At 35.9% G+C, this 19,270-nt stretch overlaps 1 protein-coding gene across 14 annotated transcripts in view; it reads right to left on the bottom strand.

Annotated features, from left to right (window-relative positions):
- Window positions 1–19,270, bottom strand: part of HDAC9 (histone deacetylase 9) — a 466,231-nt gene that overhangs the window by 87,372 nt on the left and 359,589 nt on the right. For 12 of the 14 annotated variants that reach the window (XM_030470551.1, XM_030470022.1, XM_030470415.1 and 9 more), the window contains 4 exons: window positions 16,903–16,958; window positions 16,573–16,660; window positions 12,120–12,239; window positions 11,688–11,785 (listed from right to left, as the gene is read on the bottom strand). In XM_030470551.1, coding sequence (XP_030326411.1) covers window positions 11,688–11,785; window positions 12,120–12,239; window positions 16,573–16,660; window positions 16,903–16,958 — 362 coding nt within the window. Of the gene's footprint in view, window positions 1–1,344; window positions 1,523–7,286; window positions 7,789–11,687; window positions 11,786–12,119; window positions 12,240–16,572; window positions 16,661–16,902; window positions 16,959–19,270 lie in introns of those variants that run through there. The other 2 variants (XM_030470604.1, XM_030470685.1) reach the window with 2 other exon arrangements.

Genomic DNA, 19,270 nt, shown 5'->3' with positions numbered 1-19,270 from the left:
GCATTCTGAGAATGACATTGCAATAATAAACAAAATGGCAGAAGCTTAGAAATCACTTTAGCCAGTTATAATGGTAGCACATTCTGTATTTCAGACAAGCTACAGAAAGAATTTGCAAAATTTAGACATCGCTGTGTTGTGACTTCCAACAAAGAAGGTCAAAGGTAACACAAGAACTTGTCTGACCGACAGGTAGAAGATGGTTTTGCCAATAGAGAGTGGCAATAGGAAGCAGTAGGACTGGCTTGGGGTGAAAGTTTGGTAAGGTTGAGTTTGAACTAAAGGCAAATTTGACCAATTAGTATATCATAAAGTTGCTATAGATATTCATGGTGCAGAGGAGACATACCTAGAACAGAGAAGTAATTCTCTGTCAAACAGTAATTGGATTTTCATTGTGGATGCACCATACTCTAGACACAAAGAAGTAGGGAAGGGACCAAGACCAAAAGCAGAATGTCATGCAATCGCTCAAAAAAGCTTAAGGAGTAAAATGTTGATTTTTCCAAAAAACAATTTAAAGGAGCTATTTGAAATCTTGGGTGGAGGCCAGGGACTACCAAGTATAGAAGCCAAGGACGGATGAATTTTCAAGACAAAGATCATCAGGGTCAATAAAAGTGGATGACACACAGGTTAAGGAAAATTAGGGTGAAATACAGACTCTGAGTTTTGGGCTAGGAAGGGTTTGTGCTAAGAATGGTTTCAGAAGAAAGGAAGGCTGAGATGCTATTTTGAAGATCTAGAACTGAACCAGAGGACAGACAGCAGTCTGTATACTGAACAGTCTTGGCATAGAGAGGGATAAAGGAAGGAGGATGATAGAGAACTTAACAGAACTTTTACTTTTCAATGAAACATGTTTGTATCACAAGTGACAAGACCCTCTTGTGCAGGGCATGAGAAGTTAAATGGATGAATAAGGGAAGAGAAAAGCTTGTGTATCAGCTAGATCAGAAGACGAAAGAGAATGAGGTCCTGGTGCAAAGCAAAGAGTTTGAGAAGGAAAGCAGATGAGGAGCAGCTTTGTGATCAGAGGCACGGGACAGAGCTGTGGAAGAAAAGGGGAGCTAGGGCAGCTGTGAAGAATTTGGTGAGTGGTCAAATTATGACTCCAAGAGAGAAATGTGAAAGGCAAAGGGACAGGGAGAAGGAGTATTTTAAATATTGGGAAATTATGTCTATGCTTTGGTACTATTGGAAAAGTATTTGCAATACTTTGAAGTTCTTAAATTTGCTCCGTAAGACCACAAAAGACAACATAAAAATTTCTCAGTTTGTTCAGTGATATTTTACTTAGGGGCCAGTGATTGAACTTGACACAGAGCAAGACAAAATTAATTCAAGAACACTCATCCACTGCATGTTTTCACTTTCAAGGGCAGTTAATACTGCTTAGCAGTGGCCTATCTGATGGTACAGATTGAGAATGAAATCACCTCCTTCTTGATCAGTTGGAAATCACAGGTTGTTTAAGCTGTTACAAACTCTGCATTTCTTTTCCTGGCTTTGCTTGAAGTTCCTAAGAAGAAAGATATTGAAAATTATGGGTAATCTTTTGAAAGACTTTTTCTTTGTAGAACAAAATGAGGTAAATGGGCAGATAATAAATTGTCATTTTTAGATCCAAGAGGAATCAGTTTCCATAGAGAGCTCGTCATATATGCAGAGAAGCAGATTTTAATGAAGCATGAGGAGCGAGAAGTCCCTGAGACACAGGAATTGAACACTTGCAGAGGTTTAACAACAAAACTTTCCTAATCTGTAAATATATTTATTGAAGACATGAGAGGGATGGGTTGGATAGGGAGATCATTAGCCCCCATTCTCCCATCAGCCTAATAACCCTGTAGATGCACATGACTGTACTTTTCAAAGAGAAACTTCTTTTAAGAGAGAGAGGGGGGGAAAAGAGCAACATTCCAAAATAGTCTGACATCAAAGGCATTAACTTCAGATGTGATGAGGTCAGGTTCGAATCCTTGATTTGTAAAAATGGGGGACAAGAAATTGGTTTTAATCATTCAGGGATGGGATTTTTCATTGAATGTTTTTTTGCTTCCTAGAGTAATGTCCTCACCATAAGGCTAGAAATGAACATTGTCACGAAAGGGTTTGAAACACTCACTTAGTTGTTTTCTTGGAAACTTTCAAATAGTTTTGGTTTTGTTCCAGTGTAGAAGAAAATCACATGTCAAAACCACGGACAGTTGCTACTTACTGGAACTGCTGTCTTTAGTCATCTCTACTTAGTAATGCACACCCTGCACAGGAGGGAAAAAGCAGCAGAGACTAGTTAACTTACTGTCAGGGAGAAAAAAAACAAATAAGCTGCTTCTTCCCTTCAGCCCTCCACCTTGTATCATCTGATAAGCATGTACACTCCTATGCATGACTTAGGAGAAATGCACCCCAGATGCAGGTATTTTCAACCTGGTTTATACTGTGCTGGGATTTGTTTGGTTTAATTTTTCATAATATTTTGTAATAAGTTAATAATTTTGGTGACTTTATTTTAACACCTGATATAAATATGGCTAGAACACTTGGGGGAGGTAAATATATGAATCAGCTAATGAAATACTTTGAAAGCTTATCTTGTTTCAAGATATAATAACTCATGAAACTGCTTGTATATAATCTTAAATATTTGATTGCTTAATTAGGCTAAATGTACTCACAGTATCTAAGGTAAGAGCCTGAAACATTTACTTGGTGAAGAGCCTCTGCTTTCACAACCTCCTTTCGCAACGACTTTTGCAAGAAGCTACTATTTTATATAAGTAACAACACTATATCATAGCAATGAATTATGCTGGTATGCAGAACTGAGACTTGCATTACCTAAGGACACAAATGATTAGTTTACTTCTAAATCCTGCCTCTAGTATTTGTGATCACAGGACAAAGGCTCCACTTTGCATGAAAAAATGTACAAATATACCAAACATGATAAGTCACTCAAGGGCTGAATATTTTTCTTATATTGTCTGTAAGAAACAATTAACATCTAGGAGTTTGAAGTCTGATGGATTCTCTCACACTGGGAAACAACTTATTCTGCAAGAAGCTGCATCAATTTAATGTGATTACTGGTGGCCCAAGCAGTGCTGTTAATACCACATAATCATGAGTCATAGACCTCCCTGAACTTTTTTATTAGATATCTATTTTTGAGACATTTATGTTTTCATAGTTTCAAACATCTCTCCAGAAGGCTAAAAGCTGACTTTAAAAAGTAATAAAGTACTCAGAGTTGGGGCTCCAACAATATCCAGTAATAAGAAACCTCATAAGATCTTGCAGCACTGAGCAGAGTGCTATTCAGCATAATTCAGCATTTCAAAATCTGACTCTTGCCAGATTTTTCTATTTTTATTCAGAATTACTGGAGCTTTATTTGCTAGAATATATTTTCTATGAAAAATACTTATTCCTTTAATTCAATTACTTTATGGGCAAAGTGCAGCACACTAATCATTAGGATTAAAAAATATCCCCAAGCAGTTATTGGTGCAAAAGCATGAGAACATCTATAAGCAGAGGCATGCCCTTGAGGTACCCACACAAACTTACACTGAGACACAGGTGCGTGAGCACACACAGAACCTCTCAGTACTTCTTTGCAATCCTGCTTATATTTGAAAGTAGCAAAATAAAAACTCTCATTTCTTTTTCTTCTTTAAGTATTAAAAGAAGAATAGTGGAGGTCTCATTAGCTAAGCTGGCTAAAGAAAGCATGAATAAGAACTGTGTAGCTGAAAGGCCTCTGTTTCTGCTGTTCTTGAAACAACACTTTTGTCTGATTCTGGATAATGGGCTTTTAATAAAAATATCCACCAAAGGAAAACAATTAAACAATACATAAAGCACCAGGGTGCAATCTAGTGGTTCTGTTACAGTCTGGAGCTGTTCCAGCAGAGAACATGTGGATATTTTTTACAGGCTACAGTGTAGTTCTCAAAAGTTATTATAAAGCAACAAAATTTAAATTGGGGCTGGACATCTATACAATCGCTCAGTGTTGCTGTAGGACTTTTAATTCAGACCTGAAATTTATCTCCATTGAAATGCTACAGATACTCTGACTTTTAGGATAGAAATACCTTCTGTGCTCTTGCTGCTGTCTAATTTCTTCCAGGATGTTTCTGGTGATATTTCTCACCTTTCCATCAAAGTATTTGACAATATGGCAAGTCTTTATCCATATACCTTTATTCTTTCATCTTTCTAGCTTCACAAAAATTGGAAAATGCTTATATTGGAAAAGAGCTCAGGTACCTTTCAGTACTTTGAAACTACAGGCCATGTATGGCTTGGGGTTTTAATCAAATAGTTTTTAACCTGGACCACATAAACGTGACACATGCCATATTTTATTATCCTTTCTCCTTCACCCCCTACTCTGCCATGTCAATAAAAGAAACTGTGCATCTGTAGAAAAGTAAACTGACACTAATTAATTTCTGTAATGAAAGATTTCATTTCTTTAGTTCCAGTGAAAGAGAGGAGTGTCATATACAGTTTTAAATATCCTGGTACAGTAAAAGTGAAAATTTAGGGTAGTTTGGTGAGAAAAAGTTAGATTTTTCCAAATAAAAATAAACAAGTAGGAAGAACAAGAGGTCGCAGGTTATAAACACTGTTGCCAGTTTTAGTTTTATGGTGAACTTTGAAGTACAACAAGATGTTGAAAAGCTGCTTATACCAGTATTTCAAATGCTTTTAACTCTGCTTCTCCATTTCCTAAGGACTCTGTCCCTATCCCCACGATACTAATCATCTGAATGCTGAGAACATTTGTCAAGAAACAAGAAAAAAGCATGAAAATTTACCATTATTACAAAACCTCCCCCACCACACTCAGAAAAATATTCAAAAGCCACAATTAATTTAATATTTACATATGAAACTTATACCCTAAGCAGATTTAAAAAATATTATTCCAAGCAAACTTCTACCTTCTTCAAACTTCTTCAAAAGGAACTGCTCATGTACTCTTCAGACATCTTTTTATAGCTGTTTGATGTACCTTTCTTTGAATTCTCCTAAGACATGTCCCACATCAGAAGGGAAAGGAAAGATATCCCTGACGGAAATGCTCATTTTTAAAGGATAGACAAAATCAGATATTAAAAACTCATTGAAACTGTAACTTATGACTCCGAAGAATGCTGTGGGTGACTGAAGGCAAACTCTATAGATCTATACAGAAACCATTGTACAGATTTCCTAGAGCTTCCATGACTATGTTCTGTTCAGCTATATTTTTCTTCATAAAAGCAGTACTAGGCCTATGACAATGCAGCAGGACTGTGGATGATTAGCACTCTCAATAATGTCCATCTACATTTGGGTAAATCATTATCTGCCTGTCACACGTATGACTCAGAGATTCTGCCTTCCTCTTTGTGCATGAAATGCTGAATACATTGCTGTCAGCAAATAGACGAAAGAGAGCACAATAGCTGGGATAATCTTTACGAGTTAGTGTAAAGCAAAATACTGAGAAATAATTTATTTCAATCAGTAAAGATAAACATGGCATTTTGCTTGTCTGAGGCTATTGCCAATGGAGTTCACTGATGACATAATATATTAAAGTTCTGAAGATGTTAGTTCTGTCTCCTAGTTCTTTTCTTGACTCGTGAGACTGAGCAGCTAATTTGGCTTTTTTATTTCCTCTCCCACACTTTTGTCTTTTTTTCTCTTCATATTTGAATCAGAAACTGAGTCTTTCCATATTTTTTTAGACCCAGTCTAGCATAATACAGCCTCAGCAGCAGCCTCTGGAGATTGCAGCCGTAAAAAGTAATAGCATTAAGTTGCAGGTATTTAAAAATATTGTTTAAAAGAACATTTTTTTCTCAAAAGCTATTCTTGGTGGAATTCGTTAAACATTATCAGAGTACGTCATTGTTCTATGACTTGCTGTAAATAGGTAGAGCTAGGAAAAATGTTGATTTTTGTGTCTTACTTTCTTTTTCTTACCAGAAACTAAGATTTCTGCTCAGTCAGAGCGTTATACAATATTGCAAAACAGTGGTGTCAAAGAAAGCCATGATAATATTCAAAATAATATAAATCGATGGTTCGCCCTCATGTGGTGTATTTAGCGCATTTCTGTAAAACAGCAGAGCTTCAGAGATGAGCAATTAAAATGATTTGGCAACTGGATATATTTCTAAATGAAGAGAGATTGAAAAGACCACAAATATTGTAGCATGAGAGAATACAAATAGGAAAGGAAATCACACAGATAATGCAAATGTATTTAAAATAATAAATACAGATAACCAAGAATATGCATTTCATCTACACATATAGTACATGAACAAATGGACATTTACTGAAAGTGGAAGCCTAATGATTTGAGCTAAAACAAAGAACTTTTGTTTTTCAGACACACATTAAGACCATTAAACTCAATAGCAATAGGATACACAGAAAATTAATCTCCAGTTCCTTGGTGAACAAAAAGTTATAAAAGTGAAATTTACAGGCAAATTAAAATAATATATACAAATACACTGTCTATGTATACTTATATGAAAAAGCATAAGGAAAATACAGCAATATAGTGTTCTCTGTAGGGTTTATGTATCAAACTGTAGCTTAAAGAGTCAAAAAAATTCATATCAGTATCTATGCTGAAACAGGAGAATATGAAAAGAAGAATATATTTGAAAACCAATAAAAGTACTTTTACAAAGTTTTTCATTTGAAATATCAAAATTAAATGTCATCAGATCAAAAAATATAAAAATAAGACAAAAAAAGGGTTCGTATACATCAGTGCAATCTCTCAAATAAATTTATCTATGGCCTTTAAGGCCACAAGACTGCAATGAATATATCAGAGATCAGAATGCAGAAATTTAAACACACTTATTTTCTACCAAAACAAGCCCTGAGAACTGTAAGACAGAGTGAAAATTTTCTGCACACCTTTACTTTCATTTTTACACTTCAACATATATGGTTTCAAGTATGATTTTAATTTTGAATTCCTTTTGGTTAAAATTATTATTTTGGGGACAATTATAAATTTTGTCCTGTATTTTAAATTGAATCATGGATATAGTTCATCCTTAACTGTAACTTAACATCACCTATGCCTTTTGAATTTTCTTGCCTCCTTAAATTAAAATCATACATGCGACTGCTAAAAATTGAACTCAAAGATAATATTGTCATGAGCTATTTCTAATCATTCCAAGAAACACACACACACATACGTTTCATTTTATGTAAGCTTTTATGGCCAGATTCATTGATATGCTGTGGCTGTTTTATGCTACTCTGGAGTAGAGCAAAGCAGCCAGTGCATACTGGCTGTTTAAGCTAAATTTACAGCTCCTTTGTTGAATAAAAGCAGTGCAAAGCAGTTGGAAGGCACACCCCAGTTTCCTTCTGTCTCTTGCTTCTTCCTCACTCTCCTGAACACTCACATTTGTTCCCACTGCCTCCTGCGTCTTCTATATTCTGCTCTATACAAACACATCTCGCCTGTCCTCTGTAAACTTCAAGTACATACATATACATGTGTGCATGTACAACACAGACCTAAGCCTCTGTCTGCAGCCTCCTTCACTGAGCACATCTGGTAAAATGCGGAGCTTATGAAAATAATTATTTGAACATTAGTAGTCGACCATTGCTCTTATTTTTTCTATAACTGTTGGCAGAAGACACTGGATTGCATCCTCATAAACTCATGTAGAATCATCCTCTTAGAAAACAGCCACCATCTTCTATTGCTTTCAAAGAGATTAAAGCAAATTCAACCTGAATAGATGGAAGTAAATGATGAAACAAAACTCTCTAAAGGGAAGGATACATCAAGCCTTGAAAACAATGGAAAAGAGCTGTGCTTTGGTTAACAGGGGAAAAGAAGAGATGCCTGCACTTTAGAAAAAGGACATTATTTCAAGGATTTTTGTAGACAAGTTGCTTAACTATGGTAAACATCAAACAAAACTTTTCTGGCAAAATTAAAAGGTACAGTGATTTGATTACTGCACTCTTCTATTCTAGAGAAACTTCTCTCTCCTACATTTTATGCTACGTCCTTGTAGTTAACACAGGCAAATATATTTTCTTAGTAGAAATAGGAAAGAAACAGAAAGAAAAACATATTCTTTTATACATGAAAGAGCAGTCTTCATCTTCAATCCAGTTACAGCCATTTAAATTTTATTTTGTACTAGAAAGAGTTAGTTTAAAAATACAATAAAGACTCTTCATGTAGCACTGAAATTAAAATGGCAAACACAAACCAGCACCATAATTTTTCCTGTTTCACAATAGAGTCCCACAGGAGCCACTCACTCAGCATGCCTTTGAAGTGACTATTCTGTGTTATGCCTCTAACTCATATTCAAATTTTCTGCATCTTTACACATGAAAGTTGCTTTTCCCTTAAGAAATAGAAATATTTTCTTGGACAGTGTGGAGGAAGAGTGAGGTGGAATCTCATTCCATCCCAACAAGAAGTACTTAAAATAGATTCATCTAGTGATTTATGCAGTGGAAAATAATTAATATTCAGCTACCTACATGTGTCTGTGTGTAAATGCTTACACTGTTCTACAGTGAACGATTCTGGCCTGTGAACGATATACCTGGTATCAACTACATCATCCTATATAATACATTATTATGGACAAAACTCTTGAGGCAGAAAAAAGCCTCGCTCTCTATTTCTGTGGTCATCATTCAGAAGGATGTGAAATTTGACAGTCAATCAAGCAGTAACAAGCTACCTAGTGTCACAGCTGCTGACACTTCAAATATGTGCTTGGTGCAATTCTTGGAAGAAACTACGGCTCTGCTGGTGAGAAAGTGAAGGTTATATGTACCCCCTAGGGATCTTTAGATGATTTTAATGCAAATTTCTCAGTTCCTAAAACCTCAAATGATTAGGCTTTCAAGGCAGGCAGAAAACAGGAAGCCTCAGCTTCTTACCATACAGGCTACACCTATCTGCAAACTTACTTATACCTTGGTTATTTTGCAGAGGACCTTCAACAACGCTCTCTCCTGACTTTGCTAGGGATTGAAAACTGCATAAGCTCTCTGTCTTCTGGGGAGTAGGTATGAAGAGAAAATCCCTCCATTTTGTTCCTTATTTTTCTCTTAAAATCGAGGATGTCCAACATTTTACCCACACCTTAGATTGGATATTCCCTGTAAATCTGCCTCTAAAATCAATTTATCGGGGGGGAGGGGGGAGGGAATAAAAAAAAAAATCAAGCCTATTTTCCTGTCTACAAAACTCACTGTTTATTTTCTTAAAAACTGACCTGTTGCAGGTCAACACTCCAAAACAACAGCTGACTTGCGGGGGTATTTTAGTGACTCTTCTATTGATTTTCTTGAAGACTGTACCTTTCTACCTATGGCTAAATGACTGAACTCTGTATCTGTCATGTTGACTGTCTCACAATTCTAGCCAAACTGAGAACGCAGGCTACATGATGTGTGAAATTTCAGATAATAGTAGGGCTAGATTCTGTTCTACAGATTAAGTGTCTTTACTAGGAGTTGTAAATTTAGCTAACATTCAGACCAGATGCATAGAAAATAACTACCTTGTTCATCCTATGTAAGTTACAGATTTTACTATTCACCCTTCAAAGTTCCATGCTGTTTGCTTCATTGATCCCCATTCAGAATTTTCATATCAGTCATACCAAATCCGTATCAATAATTTCTAGATAGGGCACAAAGAATGTGCCCAAGCAAAAACAGTCTTAGGGTGTAGGGAAACATTTCCTGTTGATCCTACTGTTTTGCAGAAAAGGAAAACAGCAGTAACTATTGTAATCAGTCAACAGCATCATATTAAGAAATATAACCTTCACATTAATTACAACATTAATTGTGAGGTTAAATGTATGGATTGAAAAGAGAAGCATTAAATTTTGCACCATCAGCAATTCTTTAAAGGAAGATCTCAAACTTGACTTTGAACTTAGCTGCATTAAAAGAAAATTAAAAAATTAAACATTTATATTAGTGGTATGTCTGCAAATGATTAGCCAGTGTGTAGTAGCTTACATGAATTTTATTTTCCTGAATAGTGCTGCTTTGCTCAGGCACAGAGATTGAAATTCCCTTTAAAACTGAAGCAGAGTAATAGGTACAGCAGCAATATTAGCTGCTCCAAACTATTCACTAGTGTGCCTTAAAATAGAACTGCAAAGTACATGTTTGATAAGGCATTGTTAAGCCCAGGTATTTGTTGTCAGGATAGCAGGGGTGCCAATTATGGTTGCAGTCAGTTATATGAATCTTCTGCTCAATAAGTTGGGACCACCATTCTCCACAGCATTAGATGGCCATATTACCTATGTCATTACTGGGACAAGTTGGATCCAAACCAAGAATTTTGGGATAATCATACCAGATGTATTAATATCAGACACTAATAGCAGTGATTTGAACCATCCAGTCCCCTAACTTCTGTAAAAATCTCATCAAAGAACAAGAAAGATCTTGGAAAGAGCTTGAGGAAATACTGAGGAGTAGAAATTTTGGAGCCTGCCACTATTTATTTAGGTGCTTTTTAAATACAGGCAAATGTTGTAAATAAAATTAAAACATTTTCCACAACAACAGTGTGATACTGTGAATATGTAATGCGGTTTCTGTGTCTAGGGCTTAGACTTTGAATTCAGGTGTGTTGTTATTTGATCCTCTGCATATTATTTCATGGAGTGGAATGCTTCAGAAAAGGGAAGAGAAAAAAAAAGTTTTATACTTTTTGTGATGTATTCTCAATAGAATATAGTCAAAAGCTATATGAGATAAATGCACTACATTAAACTAGAAGTCTAGAAAGTGATTGGAAATACACGTTACTTGTCTCATTGTCTTTCTTGTATGTCAGTTTCCACTTTTGAAACACATAGCATTTGCCCAGTCTTTAGAGGTGAGTGCCCACTAAACCCTTCACTGGACTACTTATAATGCAAGGAAATGGTGCATGTAAGGCAGGACTTCTGAAAGTCTAAAAGAGTGTGTTTTAAACAGGTTTTATCTCCTCTGGTCCCATGAAAATAAGATTAAAAATAATGATGCATTACCTATGAAAGAATAAAATTTCATTTAGAATAAGCTATTGAAAGTAAAGAGAAATACAGCATGCAATATTTCCTATTTTACTGAGACATTTCACAATTAACTTCATTTTCACCATAGAAGATATTTACTTCTAAGTAAATAACATTTTACTGCAATCCATCGAAAAAGCTGATTGGTCAGATCTGTGGCATCACAATGAGAATTTTAAGTGAATGAGGAATGCTGGACTTGGACCATACTTCATTTTGCTTTCTATCTTCTCTATTTGCATGTAACTGCAATTGATGTGAATGTGAACAGTGATTTTCTTCTGCCTGATATAATTGCTTACATTTAAATTCTGTAGGTAGAGAAGTGAACAAGCTCAAAGTCATTTTACTGGCATGATTAAATAGACTTTTCTAATTATTATTCTGAGTGGATGATCACAGCAAATTATCCATTTTTATTATTTACTAAGCTTTTGTATACTTGGATACCAGGATTAAATTAGTTTCAGCCTGAGTCATTCTCCTGTCTTTCAAGATTTCATTAACTTTTGTTTATGTGCTTATGTTCTACAACCAGTTTTCAGAACTTTAAAAGAAAAAGGTACAAACCTGAATGCTGTGAGATACTCAACATCACCCATAGGAGGATCCAAGCCACCTGTCCAAGCAATATTTATGTTATAACCTTCACCAGGGCCACTTCCAACCTAAAAAATAGGAATAAAATGCCAAAAGGAGTGAAGAGGAGAAAAAAGGAGGAAAAGAGAGGGAAAGCACAGGGGGTGGTGGGAGGAAGAAACAGTTCTTGTGTGCTTTAGAAACAAACATCAAACAACATGTCAGATCAGCCCAGCCTTGTTTGACAAGGACTGCTCTGGGTTATGCACTTGTTCTCCACTGGTCCCCTGCTCCCAGTGGACAATTTGGTAATCTGGTGCAATTTAAAGAACCAGAGAAGGACAAGAAAATTAGGGGTAATCATGCAACGCAATTACCTGAAAGATACAAATAAAAATGGGGCTCTAAAGAAATAAACCTAACCTCATTTGGGGCTCCACTGCCGGGGAAGAAGTTGCCTTCATCATAGCGATGGAGGGAAACATACAGGATGCTGGGGTCAGCATAAAAAGCCTGCTGTGTACCGTTGCCATGGTGAACATCCTAAAGGAGAAAGAAAACAGATGACAAATGTAATAATGTCCAACTCATTGTAGAGAGCTCAGTTGTGCTTTCTTTTACCCCCCCACCCCTGTTTCTCTCCCTCTCCCTTGCCCTCCTTTTGTCTTTCCTTTCCCCCTCCCTTCACCACCCCATACTTCCTGAACTTTCAGGCAAATTACTCTTTAATGCACTCATTTTTTAAACTGGCTTCTAAAAATCAGGAAACCATAGCGAGCGTGCCCTGGAGACTCCAGATGAGCAGTCATTGAGAAATCCCAGTCCTTTTGTACAATTAGATATTTATACACCGGCTCTTTGTACTCCTTGCCTCAGTGATGGAATCTAACATCCTGTTTTATGGAGGAATTTTATGACTTATTAACTGCCAACAGTTCATAACCCCTCAGGCTTAATTAACTAGCCTCATTGGCCTCTGAAGAAAGACTAATGTTTAAACTACAAACTAGTATTTTGCAGAAGGATCTATGGTTTACAGAGCTTTTTCACAATTCTTGACAGAACACTAAACATAAGTATATTCATTGATTTGCCAAGTTCCACTATTGAGGTCAAAGGCTCTGCGACCAGCTGAGTAAATTGGCTTTCTTGAAACATTCAGTTCAGTTCAGTCCCTCAGCAGTTAGATCCACATCAAAAGAGATGCCAGATGCAGAAAGGACTTCATACTTCATTTTTGCAAAATCATGACGGCACCAGTTGAAGACATAGGAATATGATCTCATTAGCTATTAAATCATCTGGCAGATAGGATGGTGCCTTCCCCAATCAAGGAGTGACCTTGGCCAGTCTCCATATTTCAAACATTGTATAATGCCAGTGAAAAGAAATTCTGTCATTAAATGAAATACTGAAAAAGAAATGCTGACAGTATATGTGTATAACAAAGGCTGCTGATGTGGACTTTTCCTCTTTTTTAGTTTTGTTTTCACAGTTCTACTATTGCACTATGTGGTTAGACATGCAAGAAGTTTTACAAGTGAAAATGGAAAATCTATTTGCCTTTCAGTGAAGGAAAATTGAGTCTCTTTTGTAAGTTTTCAACTACATTTGTAAGAAGCTGAAAAAATGTGAATATTATTGATTCTCCTCCTTTAAGCCAACCTTTTGAAATTTCTAATATAAAGAGAGAATTCAGGAGGGCAGAAAAAGTCTCTGGATGGTAACATTATCACTGAGACCGTATTTTACGAACTCTAAGAGGTCTGAACCAAATTTAGTATCAGAGAAACAACGGTTACATTTTCCTCATGATATCTAGACTCCAGGAAGGTTCAAGTTATGTGTGTGCTGCCAATGGCACAGCAAGCACTGCGCATTGCTTGTGTTCTGTGCCATCTGGTCCAGCCCATGACTTTCACCCACATTGTTCAGGACTCTACATTGATTGAGTCTTACTTGTACAACATTGTGCTTGACTTGGACCTCCTCCGGGACCTCCATGGGGTAATATTATAATGGTTACTCTTCTTTTCTCAGTTGAAAGTACTTGAAACATCATGGGGATGAAGTTACAGCTCAATTGTGACTTAATGCCAGGGTTAAATGTAACATATTTTAGAGGTACAAGGAAGCACAGACTGCTGCAAGGGTGTTGGAGATTTGAAGGCAGCCAGCTTAGTGTTAGAGGGCTCTGACTGGCAAATGAAGTAAAATCTGGCATGCAGACTAACCCCTGAATCCCATTCAGTCTTCATCTGTGACAGGATTAATTGGTTTACTTCAGACCCAGATCATGCTAACATACATGCACATATGGATGATCTTGGAACAAGAATTGTAACAACAATCTGAGAAGCTCTGTTGGCCATACAGATAGATCTGCAGAGACTATGGATAAAAATATAGCAGGACTTAATTTTGATTTTAATTAGTATTTCTTTTCCATGCATGTTTGGGGCTTTAGATATATTTTTATGGTAGCATTTTTCAAATGAGAAGAAAAAATATTAAATAAACAGAGAGCACTTTTAAAAATTTCTTATTATTCAAATCTCAGCTAGCTTTCTTGTCTAAACTTTAATTCCACCAAAGATAACTGCATTTTGAAGAGCAGTAGCTTCTCTGGTTAGACAAAGGAACGTGTTGTTTAAGACTGAGGGTGTTACCATATGGAAAATGTGTTCATATTCTGCCTTTAGCAAATCAAATGTATTCCAGGTATATAAGTCATTTCAAAAATGGAGATTTATTCAAATGGTGGAATCAGGAAAGAAAAGCTGAGAGAGAGGTCTTTTATTTTAGTGTAGAAATAAATGAAGGAATGATTAAAAATTAAAAAGTTAAAAATTTATATATGAACACATGTAACTGCTATGAAGACTACACTTGATTTGTAACAAGAGTACAGTTTTAATGTATGGGACTGAATATTACTTTTTGATATTTACATTGTAGTATCATGTATAGCTGCCAACCTCTATGGGGTCCTGCTGTGGTAGACACTATCAAAATATAGTCTTAAAGGTTAATTTCAATTCTAACATCTGTAATTCCATTCTTTCCTTCAGATGCCCAAAACTCTCTATTGGTGGGCATAAAGACATCACTATTAACTTGTTCATTCATTCCGTCTGGATTGCAGTTTATCTACAGTTTGCATACCTAAGAAATTTTCCATATGAATTTTTGTACATCATTGTGCTGATCATGGAGCAGACTAGGGATTGGACTGCAACTGCTCCAGGAATGAAGTAATCTGTGTCAGCCATATATTTCTCCTTTTTAACCAGTTGAGTTATTCCGGCCTATGGGACAGAGTCAAAGAGAGGCTGAGCATTCCCTATCTACTTTCTTAGGTAAGGATAGGCAGCTTCACAGGTAATCATTTGCTCAGGTAATGATTTGTACATTTAACTTTGCCTTGAAAAATTAAATTTGAATTCCCAAGTGTTTATTGGCTAAGCAGGTCAAATGGAATTGATTTCTTTTCCTGACAAAGCAAATGTAACGCTTACAATCAAAAAGACTTAGAATCATTCACAAAATGCAAATTTTGAATAAGCTTTTCCTATTAAAAAACAAGAATAAACATAGAGTTCTCTTTTGGCCAGCATTTACAGCAGTAAAACTCAATGAACTCTAAGATTCAAGTCGGCAAACAGCTACAACATGCAGTGGAAGTTAATTTTTCAAAAATATTCTTGCAGTTAGAATTATGTTTCTAATTGACAGTAGAACATTCTGAGAAATATTTGAAAAACATTCTAAGAATATTTAACCTACCCATATACTTCTTCTACCACTCATTTTTCACTTGCCATTCCTTCTCCCACACTCCCCCTTTCTCTGCTTCTCTTCAACAGCCAGTATGCATGTTTAACTGAACAAAAGTGCTAGATGGTAAGGCCATGACTTCACAATAAGATTTAATTATGAGTGCAGATATGAACAAGATTTAGACTATTAAGCCCTGCACTTCAAAAACCCTTTAGCATATTTTGTCTTTAAATCTTTTATCACCTGCAAAAATTAATTAAGTGCAGATGTAACAGGTTAGGTTTTGATGCCAGGGTTCATTTCCTGTCTATGCTTTGTCAGACACCCTATTACACCTCCTCATGAACTGTAGGAAAACAAAAATGGTGCTCATAAATCAGCATTCAACTTTCCTTGGGCTGTGCATTGGGCTGATCCTTTAAGTGCAAGGCAGAACTCCAATTCATTATTCATGAAAATAATATAGACAACATGCCAAATGTCATCTGCATTTAAATAATCCATTTGTTAAACATATTAAGTATTGGATAAGAATGCCTTCTATTAAAATACAAGACTAATCCAATGAAGTGGATTTTTAATCATGTAGCTTTCCTTTAGGGAACCATCAAAAGCTGGCATACATGACTTGAAAACTTCTTCGAAGGAATGACCTGTTGTCATTGCCATAATATCGAAGTTACACAACAAGTCGAATCATTGCTAGCTGGGGGAAGTGGCCAATTTGGTTACCAAAGCAACAACATTCTTTAAAGCACATCTGACTATTCAAAGTTTGTATTCTGTAGGGAAAAGTAAACTTGGGTTCTGTAGCGTTATTTTAACTGTGGAAGTATCAATTCATTTAAGGACCATAAAAGTTGCCCTGATCTGTACCTTCTTCTCATTAAATTGCAGTTAACACCATTAAAGTGAAACATAGATGTTTATGGCTCCAGTACTGCCATCCTGGCTTTAATGAGTTCCCAAAATCAGAGGAAATGCACACCTTTATTACTAGTAGGTATTAAAAGCAGGAAAGTCTGACATATAAATACAAGTTCATTATCTTTTATCTAGACGCACTGAAAGTGCAATGCTTGCCAAGAATACATACCAGATCTACAATCAATATCTTGCCTATATTTAGCTTGTCTCTCAAGTATTTGGCAGTAATTGCAATCGAATTAAAAAAGCAGAACCCCCTGTGGAATAGAGAAGAACAGAAATAAGAAAGCAAATCAGTCAGGAAAACAGCTATAAATAATGTTCAGAGCATTTTAAAAAATGCTATATGATCTCTGAGGCCATAAATCTGCTTCTGGGAGTACCTAGAAAGCCTTTTCAGTCATCTGCTAACAATTACAGTTCTTCAGAGACATGCAACACGCAGGTGATTGCCAGTAACCTTAGTGCTCCAAGATGGGCAATATTCCCTGGTACTTACATGGCTGTTGATTCTTCAGCATGATGGCCTGGGGGCCTTACAACAGCAAAGCCATTCTGTAAGAACAAGATAGGTTTTCAATTATCAGCTTAAAAAAATACTTGACTCAGTGAAAAACGGAGCAGCAGGCAGACTGGATTGAAATCTATTAGAGGCTCTTGAACACTTTTTCTGTCCAATCACCCTTTCATAGTACTGCCAGAAATAATATATTTGAGAACAGTGGCACATAAACTTGTATAAATATACACATGCACATACATACATACACATGCAACATGATCTAAAGAGGAGGAAAAAGGCAGGATGAGACAGCCGTTATTATCAATTCTACTGTCTACAATCCACATTTAAAAGGAAGCAGATACCACTGATTCATTCTTGATCTAAGTTCATGTAATCTTACATTGCTCTAGCTTGAGATATTTCAACATAAAAGTAGCTTGAGGTATATATTTTACATGATTGGTCAGTGTTGACCCTACCTTCTGTATGGACTAAATGACAAATTCACACACACACATGTAATTCCTAATGGTAGAAAAAGGGTGTCAATGAATATCCCATATTTCTGCAAACCATAAATTAAACTTGGAAACCTGTCACGCTCACAAGTTTAATAGATTCACTAAAGTTAATTTCTAACACACTTTCTGGAATTTTATATAAATTTAATGAAATACTGCACTAGGATCAGTGATGATAAAGGTATTTTTTGCCTCTAGTGTCACTGAAGGTAAAAGAAAAATTAAATTTTCCTCCTTCCAGTGTGGGTAAGGTAAAGGGAGAACGTAGAAGTATTGGCAAGGTAGCTCGGTTCAGCAAGTCAGACTATGTGTTCAAGAAGCTGTGTCACATAAGAGTGTGTATCATACCAAATTCCTTTTACAACAGTCAGACTCAGGAGTAACACCATTACTTCAGCAAATTTACTCTTTAGTTCAGCTACTCAAGACAGTTAGTCTCTTCCATTCAGCTATATATTTTCTTCTATCTGACATCAAATTACTGCCAATCAACACATACATAAAAATAAGTAATTATAATCTGTGCTTCAGTACATCAGTCAAAACTGTATTTTCAAGCAGCCTCATAGAAACACCATTCGGCTGCAAGACCAACCAAGCATTCTATTTTCAGAGAGGAGTGGACAGAAATGAAAAAGATGGAATATTTCTATATTTAAATAATCAGTATTACAGTAGTCCAGTTTGATATACTTAAGCTAGTTAAATGTCAATGTTTCAGCTTTTACTTATCTGAAACAAACATGATAATCACTACACTTTCATGTAAATAAGGAGCAAGATAGACAATAAAAAATGTAAATAAGGAGGTTAATAGAGTTACAATAGAGCCTGTGAAATCTGTATATTTACAGTCCTATGAATGTGTGTTTGTGTGTACCTGTGCAATGGTCTACCTATGTTGTTTCACTGGCACTAATTCTATTAATTTATTAATAAAGAAATACTACCAGACTATCTCATATAATTTGCTGCTAAATGTGATCCAAGCAGCCAACTGCATTTCTGTGGAGTGTGGCCAAACTTCTATCAGACTACAGCAAACTTAAACTATAACGCAAATGAAGTACATCTGTAAGGGTGGTTCTTCTGGCCACCATTTAAAGAATCTGGGTGATTTGACACATGCCTTATTTTGCATTAAATATCCACATTAAAAAACAAAACAACCAACTAAACCCACACAAACAAACAAGCAAAGAAAAAAATCCCAAACAAAACCAACCAACCAAAAAAAAAAAAACCCCAAAACAAATCAAACAAAAAATACTAAAGTCAGAATAAATATATACTTTCATATTTAGGCATGCATTCCTGGAGGTGGATTATAAATTGCCTATAGATTAAACACACCATCAAAAAAAAAAAAAAATGCCTTGGGGACCTCACTAATCTGCAGAACTGAACCAGCTTTACACTCTAAGCTAAACACCTATTCCTTATCCTTCTGAGGATTTTTAATATTTCCTTTTCACACAAAATATGACTTAAAGAAGAATTCTGTGAAGAATTCTTTTGTAGTGTCTACGAAGAAACAAAGTATGTGTCTGCTGAGTAATGTGTAGATAACGAAGTGAAAACAGACTCAGAGAAGACGGTATTACTAGAGATAGAGCATCATGCTACCTTTATTTTGTTCTCTTGATATTTGTAAGAATTTGGAAAAAGTCCATACAAGGCTTACAGCTGCCCCTGCTCAGCTCACAGATCATTATCATTTAATTTTATCAGCATTCCCAAATGATCAAAATAGTTAAGATGATTATCTCTGGGAGGATTTTGTGTGGCAATATAGAGACAGAAAAAATCAACACTGCTGATTTTGACAGCATGACAGTTAC

This window comes from Strigops habroptila, chromosome 1, assembly GCF_004027225.2.
Source record: "Strigops habroptila isolate Jane chromosome 1, bStrHab1.2.pri, whole genome shotgun sequence".
NCBI classification, from domain to species: Eukaryota; Metazoa; Chordata; class Aves; order Psittaciformes; family Psittacidae; genus Strigops; species Strigops habroptila.
This window is presented reverse-complemented; position numbering and strand designations above follow the sequence as displayed.